We start from the raw sequence: 12,000 nt of genomic DNA on the forward strand, positions 1-12,000 counted from the left end.
CTGTAAGTAACTAAGACTCCCTTTCCTAACGTGGAAGAGGTTTATCTGCTCCGTTAACCACGACCTGGTGACAGTTTTCACTCTCTTTCAGCAAGAAATAACTGACTTGTATGTTTTTGAGGATAGGAGTTGTTAAATGTGAATAGATAATGCTCTTCTGCACCCACTGCTGATCTTACCACCTTGGTATGTTCACAGAGCCATTATCAGCTGCAGCTGTGTCCTGGTGCAGATTGCCCTATGGTCATACAGGTACAAGAGCCAAAAGCCCGGCGAGTGCAGTGCAATCGTTGCAATGAGGTCTTCTGGTAAGAAACAGAGAAGGTTAAAGATCACGGGGAAAGTGTATGCTGTCCTCAGAACTACTCCGTTTGCTTGCCAACAGGTTCAATGTGTGGCAGCATCTCAAATGCTTTGCTGGAGTTGTTTGTAACTTGAGTTATCTTGAGTAATTGGACACTTGGGGTCTGACTTCTACAGGTGGTCAGCTGTCCCCTCGCTCCCTAAGCTCCTTGGGAGCTGGGTGTTCTCACAACCAGGGAATGCAGGTCTTGAGTAATGAAGAGGTTGCAAATCTGCCATTTTCATGTTTCGGCTAGGTTACAAATTTTGGTACACATGTAGTGAGCGGTAGAGACGCTGGTAATGGATGTGGAGGCCTCACCGCTATCTGTTGGTATTGAGTTTTTAAGTTTATTACAAGTATTTGACTCCCAGGGCGTCTGGTATGTTTTGAGGCTCGAGCAAGAATACATTTCTGCTTAATAGGAACGCTAATATTCCTTGTCTGACTTCAAATGTATTTGGAACCAGAGAAAAAAGATAGCTTGCAGGGATGCTGAAATGTCTTCTGCTTCTGAGTCTCCAGAATCACTGCTGCTGAGAATGTCTGTGGAGCACGATACGACTAGTTTACAGACCCAGTTTACTGGTATCTCCATTCAGATGGCCCTTACTCACCTCGGGCTGGTCAGGGCATGCTAATGCGGGTGCCTGATGTCTACCACTGGAGTCAGGCTACTTGTAAAGCCGCTGGTATGCCCCAGGCCTCTGCAGGCATAGGTAGGCTCCAGGGAGGGATGTGTCCGCCCTCAGGCATGCGATTTGTCACAGAAGGCCTCAGTTCCCATCCTGACTCTGGCTTCTGCACAAGAGGGTAGGGCTTTACTGGAGTTCAACCTTGGCCTTTACACTCTAGAAATACACGAGTCCATTTGCATCCCTTATCCTCGCTCGGCCTCCCAGATTTTGGTCATCAGGAAAATGTCAATTCTTGAGTCACTTCCTTGGAAACTTATATGTCTTTTTTTTTTTTCTCTTTTTCTTTCTCCTTACCCCTCACCTCCCCTATTAAGCTTTAAGTGTCGGCAGATGTACCACGCACCCACAGACTGTGCTACCATTCGGAAATGGCTCACCAAGTGTGCAGATGACTCCGAAACAGCCAACTACATCAGTGCTCACACTAAAGATGTAAGGACAAGCACCTGCATGTTTTTTCTTGCCCTCTAGCCCTGCCTGGAAAGCAAGATACGATTCTATATATACGTAGCATTGTGTGCTGCCTTTTCACAGACTGCAGATTCTCACAGCTGCCTAGGGACTGTGATATAACACAACTGAATGCCTTGGGAATGCTTTGTGTGGGAAGTACAGCTGCCCTCCTGTAGTAAGGACCTGGTGGTCGTTATTCCAGACCTGGTGTGAATGTCTTTGGCAGCCAGATGTGCCGCCCTCCCACAGGCTAAAGAATTGTGACTACTTTGAAGTGATCAGTAGAGATGTATTTTAAAATGACAGAGTGTAGTAAGTGTGGAGTCAGTACCAGATAAGGCACTAGAGGTGTTTAAACCTGAACACCTGTATGGAGTACTGTGAACTGGAAGGTGAGGGAGATAAAGTCTTGATTTGGAAAGGACAGCAAAATGGGACAGGTGAAGTCTGTAAATTAGACATGGAAGTATTTCTAGTAGATTTAGACACAAGAAAAAGAAAAAATATTAAATATTGTGCACTTTAGTCTACCTATAGAATTGTCTTTAAAAGTTAGAGGTATACTACCTTTATCCTCTAGGATATTAGTTGTCTACAGATTGGAACTTTTAATGTCTTTTGGTGATTTTGTGTGCTGACTTCCATACAGTTCTTAGCTGGCATTTGTTCTGCTATAGCCACTGACAATTGTGACAGTGCCAATTAGCCACAAGCTGCAGTTGTGTTAGGAAAGTGGGTACTTAGACTAGAGATCTTAAATTCCCTTCTTTCTGTGGAGGTGTCAATGTGTGATGACATTGCTTCTGCTATGCTTTTTTGTAGAAATAAGGTTCTGTCGTGGGTTAGGTTGAACCCCCCCCCACACACACACAGCCGGTCACTCTCCCTCCCCCACCCCCAGGAATGAGGGAGAGAATTAAAGGATAAACGGGAAACCCGTGGGTTGAGATAAGAATAATTTAATACAGATGATTTAATACAGTGTAGATGCTCACCACCCCCTCGTATGCGAAGCCCGTCTCGTCCCGAAGCCGCAATCCCGGACGGACGTGAGGCCCCGAAATAGAGAGGGGCAGAGAGAGAGAGAGAGAGAAAGAGAAGAAAGAAAAACAATAGAGCAACAGCGCAGCAAGTGCAAAAGAGCAAAAGTGCAAAAGAGCCAAAGCGCAAAAGCCCTTCTCTCCGGCTGCCCCTCACTTTTATACTGGGCATGACGCTGCATGATATGGAATACTAATTGGCCAGTTTGGCCCTCAGTCTTAAGTTCCACCACAAATCACAAGGGGAATCGTGTCCCCCTTGTCCCAGCTATGCTCCCCCCTTATCCCGCCGTGTTTCTGCACTCTGGCACACTGAAAAGTCCTTGGAGTTTCACGTCCAACCACAAACATCAACTTGCTATCACCGTTCTTCTCAGAGTGAGCCTCTGAGTAAAACCAAAACACGGAGCTCTTCTAGCTGTTCAAAAGAAGAGCTAACCCGGTCCCAGCTAAAACTGGGACAGGTTCTGTTATCTTGAGCGTTGTCCTGGCATACATTTTGCCTGCCATTAAAACTTACAAAAAAAGCAGCAAAACTCAATTCCTCCTTTGTACCCGTGCAACCCAAAAAATGTAACTCACTTGACACTCCAGGGCATCCGTGGAGCGAGAAAGTGTGCAGCTCTCACTGTGGTCAGCCAGATTCTCTGCAGCTAGCTAAGTTGTTACCTGTTAGTGGCTGCTGAAGGCACAACCTAGTGTTGATTATCTTGTAGTCTAAGTAGCTGTGGAAGCTACTGTCATATGTGAAGTACTTACATCCCTATGCCTGAGCAACTGCTAAGTGGTAGCTCGGTGAGACCTTCAATTTTACAAGGAGTAACAATGGCAAATTTGTTTTCTTGATCAAACAGTCCAGTGTTGCAGTGTAACTCCCTGGCTTTGCCTTTCTGCCTCCTTTTTAAATGGAACTGTCAGGAGTCAGTGGGAGGCAGGGTGTGTATATGTTAATGTTCTCATATACATGTATGCATATTAGAAAAAAAAAAAGCAAGAGGGGAATAATCATTCAAGTGTTGTCATTCTTCAGAAGGCTGCTAGAGACAGAGCTGTATCTAACAAATGCTTCTGTTTTCCCAGTGTCCCAAGTGCAATATCTGTATTGAAAAGAATGGAGGCTGCAATCACATGGTGAGCAATTCCCTGAACACGTCAGACCTTCCTTGTTCTAAGCAGAAGGTTTTTTTAACTCGCTTTCCACTAATCAGTGCCTCCTGTCTCTTCTTTTTCAGCAATGCTCCAAATGCAAGCATGGTAAGTAGGATTTGGAAGCAGTTTGCAGTATTTGTTAGTGGTGATGTTCTCTCCTCTTTTTCTTTGTGATATGAAGACAAATTGTGAACATTGACAGAAATATTTTTTTCCCCTAGTAAAAGGTGAACAGGATATTAATTACAGACTTGTGTGATAGCTTTTTTTTTATTGGCTGTCATCTCAGCTCGGTTCTGATACAGTGCCAATTTGGCTCCCTCTCCCTGACATGTCCGCTGTATAGAGAGGTCTCCATCTCTGCCATAATATTAGCAGTGGAATCCATCTCAGAGGAGAGTATTACATGCTTTCCATGTAATTGTATTTGTCATCAACTGAAAATACTGGCAGAACTGAGTCATTTACTCAGATGAGCTGAAGTCCTTCTGCTTAGTGATGGAAATGAGCTTCAACCCAGATGAAACCACAGGAGCTATGGATTGTTCTGAGTGACATTATCTGTTGGACTTCTCAGTCCGCCTCTGTGCAATTAGCAGCCTGAGTGTCTTTGGCCCATTGCGTGGTCATACAAAAGGACAGCCTGCTCTTGCACTTATCTTTTTGTGGCAGAATTAATTTCTTTTGCCTTGGAACAAGATAGTTTGTATTCAGCCCGCTAAGTTAAGTGTGCCACTAGGAAATATTATAATATTAGAACCTTTTTTGGAAGATTATTGAAGATTACTGTCCTCTCTCATTTCCTTTGCTTTGGGGTCCTCAGCAGCACTGGACGTGCTTTGATGGAGCTCTGTGACAAGGGTGAGCAGGCAAGTGCCAAGGTACCATGGTGACTAGCACTCAAGAAGGCTGGTGAACTCTGGAAATATAAATTTCAGTCTCTTATTATGAGTAATTCAGAAGTGATTCCTATCGTAGCAACTTAATCTCCGTATTTTTTCCTTCCCAGTGGAACACTCACAGCCTCTCTCTTAAATCAGGAAACTGTCTACACGAGTTTGGCTATTGCTCTCTTTCCTCCACTTTCTTCCCAATTCAGTGACTCCTAACTCAAAGTGTCGTAAACCACTGATACCTGAAGTTACCTGGGTAGTTGCCTCCTTGAGAGAACTGAGAGCAGACTTTCTTTTGCATGAGTTAGTTCACTTTTGGATTTGATTGTTCATATTTTATTCAGCCAGAGGTCCGCATGGGGCAGTGTGCCAGTGGTGGGGAGGATGCAACTCACAAATAAGACTGCAGCCTGCCTTTTCGTTAATCTAGAGTGACAGCCTGTGCAGAGCAGAAGTACAGCTCTGCCCATTAGTCTTGATGTACTGGATGCAGCGCTTCAGGATTTACTTTCCATAGTTGCACGGGATGCTGTACAACGAAATCTTCAAGACAGGCTGGTATTTTTGGTTTGCTAATGTGTTCCATTATGCAAGATGATACAAAGTGTATATGTTTCTTGGCTTAGCAGAAGTATCTGAAAACAGATGGGCTGTGTCTTCTGAATCTTCTCTTTCTCAAAGGTTTTTTTTCTGTGCATCACAGTGGGTTTTTGCTGTTTTCTGCAGACTTCTGCTGGATGTGTCTGGGAGACTGGAAGACTCACGGCAGCGAGTACTACGAATGCAGTCGGTACAAAGAGAATCCTGATATTGTAAACCAGAGTCAGCAAGCACAGGCCAGGGAGGCCCTTAAGAAGTACTTGTTCTATTTTGAGAGGGTAGGAGACATCTCCTTGGCCAGAGCTGCTGTAGCCTTTTAATGCTCCCTGCCTGGTGCAAAGGTCATTGCCAGCAATCTCCATGCAAGAAACTGCCCCAAGAGAATCTGTGCAGAATTTTCAGGCCCTTGTTTTTCACTCAAAATCCTGCCCTGCGAGTCCCATCCAAACCTGTAATGTCGTACCCAAAGCAGATAGTATTCGCTCCTATATTCCATTGTGCTAGAGAAAATCAGTATTACCTGTGTGCCTCTGTACCATTTTTCTGCAGGCTGAGTGCTGCTGCAGTAGATAGATATTGCTCCAGTCATTTCCTTCCAGAATCGAGGAACTTCAGTTCCTTGCAATATGTCTTTATAGAGACAAAGACTAAATAAACTCTGCCATGTTCAAAGCTCCATTGGCTGTAGCAAAGTTTTCCTAAAATTTCATATAATCACATTTTTTAAAAGTTGCAGTCAGAGCATCTCTGTCCACACAGCAGGCTCGATGCACCTGACCGTACAGTGCAATTCTAGAGCAGCATCTCTTAGGAGACAATGTGGTAGAGGTTAAATGCTGCTGCATTTCAGTTTCCCCATTAAAATAAGTTTCATTCCATGAGCCAAGTCCTGCAGTAAAATAAACGTGTTTGTTCCTGGCTCTCCAGACCACAGGCTTTGGGAAATGGCTATGTTTACAATGTGCACATGGATGTTGGAGTTCACTGAGCCCATGTTAAATGTTAATTTAAACTCTCGACCTTCTATAGAAATCAATGTTAAGTAGGGGAATCACCATTACTTTCCATCTTGTTAGACACAAGGTTGTTGTGTGTCCAGAGGGCATTCCCACTCTGAGGAGCTGGGTTGGCTCCCTGCTCTTTGCTGCTGTCAGTCTGTTGTATACAGCCTCCACCACTTGCTGCTGGAGGGGCTGCCTTGCTGTACTTTCACACAGCATGTCTTGCCTTGCTGGACTCCTGCCCCACTTCGATTTCTGCTTGCTAGAGCTTGTGCTTTTATAGCAGCAGTACTCTGGTCTCATGCCATTTTTTCTTTCCCTATTTCCCCACCCCTTGCAGTGGGAGAATCACAATAAAAGCCTACAGCTGGAGGCACAGACATACCAACGAATCCAGGAGAAAATCCAAGAAAGAGTTATGAACAATTTGGGAACATGGATAGACTGGCAATACCTACAAAATGCTGCAAAACTACTTGCAAAGGTGGGTGATTGTGTCTCGTTTGGCACAGAGAAGAGAATACACACCAGAATCCTAAATTCAGAACACCAAGTGAGGAATGGAATTTAGGGGGTGTGAATATGTGGGACAGTAGCTCTGGTCTAGGACATGAACTAGCCAAAACTCATCCGGAAGTGACCTCTGTGAAGTTATACTTTAACTGCACAAGTTCTTCCAAGGAAGATACGGGAAATGCCACCATGAAGCATCCAGTTGTCCTTGTCAGAAGGTAGCTTCTTAGTCTGTAGTGGTCACACAGATGTGACTGTGCTGACTTCCAAGTCTGAGACTCTTGTCCTTCTTTTCTCTCTTTTCCTCCCACTCCCTCACAGTGTCGTTACACCCTGCAGTACACATATCCATATGCCTACTACATGGAGTCTGGTCCCAGAAAGAACTGGTAAGATGCTTTGCTCTTTTTTTGCCGATAGCTTTTTGGGGTATAGCTGGCAGCATGCTGGTCTGAATTCCAGAGCTTGGCAGTGTCCAAAATATTAGTGCTGAGTTTGAGGTAAGGACAGGTCAAATAATAGGTGATTTCGCACCTTTCCTCTTCACTTTGAGTTGTCCAGCAGCACAGTCCTCTGACACATTACGTTATTTTCCCAGGGCACTTCACTGCACTTTCACTAACAAGCAATTTATCCAGAATGTTTGAGGCTGGAAGTGTGCATTTATTCCTTGGTAAGACTTATCATAGAGCTGTGGGCTGTATTTCATGAGAAGAGCTGCTGGAGGATAGCTTTTTCAGCCTTGAATCAGGGTGTAGCTTTGCTTTTATTCCTGCTGTAAGTTCCTTGCTGACTTGGTGCATCTCATGGGCTGGGCATGTCCGAAAATAGCCCTGAATTCACTGAAGAGGTTGTTTCTTTGACTCAGTTGTCCAGTAAAACCTGTTATCCAATCTCTCCTCATAGGATCATATGTATTTTCTGAGGCTGTGGACAGATGTTCTCACCTGATCTGACTGTGCCAGTGGAAAAACTTACTGCTCCTAGCAGTGGTTAACTATTCCTCTGCTCTGTCTGCAGAGCTGTGCACGAGAGCATTTTGTGACCCGTTTATGGCAAAATTAGCTGAGTTAGGAGATATTTGTCACTTGCAGTGTTTTTAGGATGACTGAATGCAGGCTGGGGAGTGCTTACACAAGAAACTCCTGGAAGGGGCAATGCTGTCTAGCTGAAGATGGATAAGGAGGAGGCACAGACCTGCTCTGCCAGCACAGCTGTCAGCAGAACACATTTGTCTGCTCCTCAAGTGTAGTGTGTGGCATAAAACTGCTCCACTAAACTAGTTTCTTGTTGCTGTCTCCAATTTTCCTCTTCGCAGTTTGAATACCAGCAGGCCCAGCTGGAAGCTGAAATTGAAAATCTCTCATGGAAGGTGGAGCGAGCAGACAGCTATGACAGAGGGGTGAGTATTCTGCTTACTTGAGCCTGCTGGCCAGATTTTGTTTGTTGGGCTTAACGCTTCCGCAGGAGCAGGAAGGCAGTCAAGTGAGAGTTCCGAGAAGCCAGATCCAGAAACTCAGCTTTAGCCAGCAGATGTTGTAGAAGTGGAGTGCTCACTGCCTTACAGGGGAGGTGGGAGGATTGCAGTGAGTCCTGCAAACTGAAACAGGACCAAGAAAGCTCTGGAGGAAGCTGCATGTAGCCTTCTGGTGAAGAGCAGATTCCTTAAGTGTGTAGCTTTTTAGACAGAGCAGGAGCCAGGTAACTGCAGAGGGACCCCACGTCAAAAGAAAAAGGATCTGCGCTCTTGTGATCCAGTGCATGTGAAGTGTGAGGGTTGGTGCTTCTCAGGCTGGAGCTTAGTCCCTCCCTAAAGGAAATGAGCTCTTCTCTGGGGAGTTCATGCTAACAGTTTCTACCTTCTGTTTTATCAGGACTTAGAGAATCAGATGCACATAGCAGAGCAGAGACGGAGGACCCTGCTGAAAGACTTCCATGACACATAAGACAGGAGGAAGTGACAAAGTGCAGGGGTGAGAGCAGCGAGTGAAGTGATGGCAGCTTCACCAGGATAAGCAGGCACTGCCTCTGGGAGAACACGGCCAAGGACAAAGCCACCCCTCCCCTTGCAAGTCAGACACATGCAAACACCACATCTTAGTCCAGTTTGTTCTCTTATCTTTCTGTTTTTGTTTCTGCCAGGCTAGAGGCCAGAGTTCAGATTGGCGTATTTCCTGGGACTTTTCCCTCCTGCCCTTGGTGGTCTCAGAAGGCGAGGGAGTTTTCTCTGAATGGCTGTTAATAGTATTAGATCATTACAATTTATGTAATTTTCAACGGTTGTACAATTATACAGACAAACCTTAGAATAACACACAACCCTTTTTAAAAATAAATTGGCAGTGGAGTGTTTTTCCTTAATCTGCTTGTAAATTAAATGGGCTTTTCCCCCCCTCTCCCTTCCTCTGACCCAAAAGTCCTCCTAGACGCTGGAGGAGGTTACAAAATCTCTCAGCTGGATTTCCCAATGCTCCTTTAACCAGGGCATTGTAGCAGTTGCATTGCACGAGGAGACTGGCTGGTGTTAAGAGTGGCTTCTGCTGTGTCTGACCCGACAGTACCAGCAGTGGCCGTGATTTAGTATGATGACGTGTGACATCTCTTTTCTTGTAAATCAGCTGTGCAAAATCCTGCTACACAAACGAAAGCAAACAGAGGAATTGTAGGGGAGAGACCAGGTTAACACTGGGGGATATGCCTTGAGTCAGGTCATATTCTGCATTTGATGATTTTAGGTCTTCCATGTAGATTTTTGCTTTACTTGTTTTTGTGGGGAGGGTGTTGTATTGCCAAAGTGAGTGATGAGGGAATAGTAGCATACAGTTGTTAATCGAGCTTGGGGCTTTTGCAGAGTGAAACAATCCATGTTATAACAGTGCCGTGCAGGCCTGGTAAAGATTATTTGTGCCTGCTGGGTAACATGGCTGAGAAAATTCGATCCCATTCATCAAGGTGAGACTAAACACTGCTACGTTATGAGGAGGAATAATTATGTACAACACGCTCCCTGGCACATGTTGGCAATGTGGACGGGCACTTGAATACAGGTGCGCTGCTTGTGCAGAGCCTGCACCAAGCCAGGCAGAAAATTAACTAGCAAAATTAATTTAGTTGTATATTAGTATTGATACTGGTGGGGACTTATCAGAAAATTGATTGTTAGGAGCATGTGGAGCTTTTTATTAACATTCTTTTTTCTAATGTAAAATATACACTAAATAAAAATATGAAAACCTAGTTCATCTTAGTAGGGGTTAACATGAAAAAGGTTACTGAATGCTGATGCATGCCTGTTGCTACAGGAAGCGGGCCACACGTTAAGATTTCACAGGCATGTGTGTCACTTGCACCAGGAACGTGTTGTTTGCACCCAGTAAGCTGAGCTGGAGTCTGATCTGAGGAAATCTTCACCTCTGTGGAGAACTCACGGGATTCTCTTCCACACTGTATGTGGAAGTGTTGCCTTTGGTGCATCCCTGTATCCTCTGTTGCTCCGATACAATGTCACTTGACAAATATTAAACCGGAGGGGGAAAAGTGCTAAATTCCTGCATGTTGGAATAAGCGAACTCTGCTGTTGGAGCCTTTTTCGTGTACCTGAGGCATGTGAGCCAAGTATTTGCAGCACGATTGCAATATTGAGCAGATGGATTTAACAAGAGAGATGCATCAGTTTAAAAGCAGAGTATCTGTCATGGGAGCTAATCCTGTGGCCATGCTTCTTGTACACAGCAGAAAATTCAAACTGAGAGAGGCCTTTTCCTTCCTCCCCTCCCTTCCATGGTGTGGGATATATCCTCAGGGAACGGGGGAGTGTGTTGCCGAGCTGCGGCTGGCAGTGGAGTGGGGGTTACAACAGAAGCAGCTGAGGGTAGAGCAGGGTTGCAGAGAGGTAGCTGGAGCCAGGGAGCAGGTCAAGGGCAGGGAGGGAGTCCGTGGTTTCTGGGAGCAGTGCTGCTTTGCTGCCCAAGAGATCTCTGTAACTGAGGCTGCTTGTGTTCCTGCTCTGTCCTGTTCTGGCTCCCCTCTAGGCTGGAGCCATGGGGTAGATAGGTCCTGTCTCCAGCTGCTGTTTCCTGATTTCATTCCCTCCTCTGCTCCCGGCAGCAGCCTCTTTGTGCCTCCTCATATGTTCTAGAGGTTAGACTCTTCCTTTCTCTTCCCTTTCCAAATGATTTTCAGAGTCTGGGCACCTGGACCCAGGGCCAGGGATAGCACGGGGAAAGAGTTGCTGAGGCCCAGCAGTTCGCAGTGCGTAGAACCAATATTTGAACTGTTCTTGAAAAATGTAATGTGCAAAGTACTAATTAGGATAAAAGCTGGTGTTCTTGTTGTCTAAATGTAACTAGCATAACACCTAATCTCTTGCAGAGCAGGTATGTGGAGTTTCCTAATCCGAAGAGCTCTCACTTCTGTTACATAATTGACAGCTTTGGGCTAGATGAGAATGGGGTTTTGTCTCTCCCCTCCCCCTCTCTCTCCTATGCCCCCGCAAAATGCTTTGCTATGAATCCTTGTTTGTAGACAAGCTAAACCATAGAGCTGTGGCCAAACTTACTGAACAGACTGCTGAGGTGCGTGGCTGAGGAACCGTAATAAATACTGCACAGTGCACCCCCTAACTCTTTCAAGTTTTCTGAAACTAGAAAATTTTGTCAGCAGTTCTATTTGTTTTAAAAGAACAAAACCCCTTCTAAAAGGTAGTGAAAGTCCTGGTTTGCACGCACAGGTCCTGTTTCTATACTCCAGAAAACAACAGGATTTACTTGTTTTGCAGACCAGGATGACTTCTGTATTGGTGTCATTCAGAAAGTCGCAGGCCTCCAAGACAAAACCTACACAGCACAGGGACTATTGGCTCTTTCGTGTAAAGTCACAGGTACTGCTTGAGAGGCAGGTGACGGGAAGGAAACGGGAGTTCTCGACACCAAAAGACACAGCCAGTTTTTCCCCCCTTTAATAAGCAGACGGCCCTATTCGAGTCAAGGTTACATGGATGTAGGGTGAATAGAAAGTGGCTCAGGAGCCGTTAATTCTGAGGCACAAGTTTCCCTTTGGTGTGTTACTGCTACAGATGTGGAATGCTTGTTCTCTCTTTTTTTTTTTCTTTTTGCACTTGTTTCCAGTTCCTGCGCCAGCCCACACCGCTCCATCCTTGCATCCAATGCTCTTTTTATTTCAGCTTCGCTTGTGTTAGTGCATTGGCTGCCTCGTCTCTAACAGTCCTCAGGCTTCCCAGACTGTAACAAAAAATTTTTCTACTGATAACGCAAACTGCATGACTGCTGCTCTGCGTGCTGGCGGCCGCGC

The 12,000-nt window shown here is 45.3% G+C and overlaps 1 protein-coding gene across 3 annotated transcripts in view; it reads left to right on the top strand.

The window, feature by feature from the left end:
* Positions 1–11,974, top strand: part of ARIH2 (ariadne RBR E3 ubiquitin protein ligase 2) — a 35,337-nt gene extending 23,363 nt beyond the window's left edge. Inside the window, exons 7-15 of one of the 3 annotated variants that reach the window (XM_086618962.1) lie at positions 199–308; positions 1,356–1,473; positions 3,615–3,665; positions 3,767–3,788; positions 5,303–5,454; positions 6,518–6,661; positions 7,012–7,076; positions 8,005–8,092; positions 8,565–11,974. In XM_086618962.1, the coding sequence (XP_086475088.1) occupies positions 199–308; positions 1,356–1,473; positions 3,615–3,665; positions 3,767–3,788; positions 5,303–5,454; positions 6,518–6,661; positions 7,012–7,076; positions 8,005–8,092; positions 8,565–8,636 (822 nt within the window). In that variant the 3' untranslated portion in view covers positions 8,637–11,974. Of the gene's footprint in view, positions 1–198; positions 309–1,355; positions 1,474–3,614; positions 3,666–3,766; positions 3,789–5,302; positions 5,455–6,517; positions 6,662–7,011; positions 7,364–8,004; positions 8,093–8,564 lie in introns of those variants that run through there. The other 2 variants (XR_015222478.1, XM_086618963.1) reach the window with 2 other exon arrangements.
* Positions 11,975–12,000: the final 26 nt, after the last annotated feature.

Source organism: Tauraco erythrolophus, chromosome 12 (genome assembly GCF_009769465.1).
Source record: "Tauraco erythrolophus isolate bTauEry1 chromosome 12, bTauEry1.pri, whole genome shotgun sequence".
Classification (NCBI taxonomy): Eukaryota; Metazoa; Chordata; class Aves; order Musophagiformes; family Musophagidae; genus Tauraco; species Tauraco erythrolophus.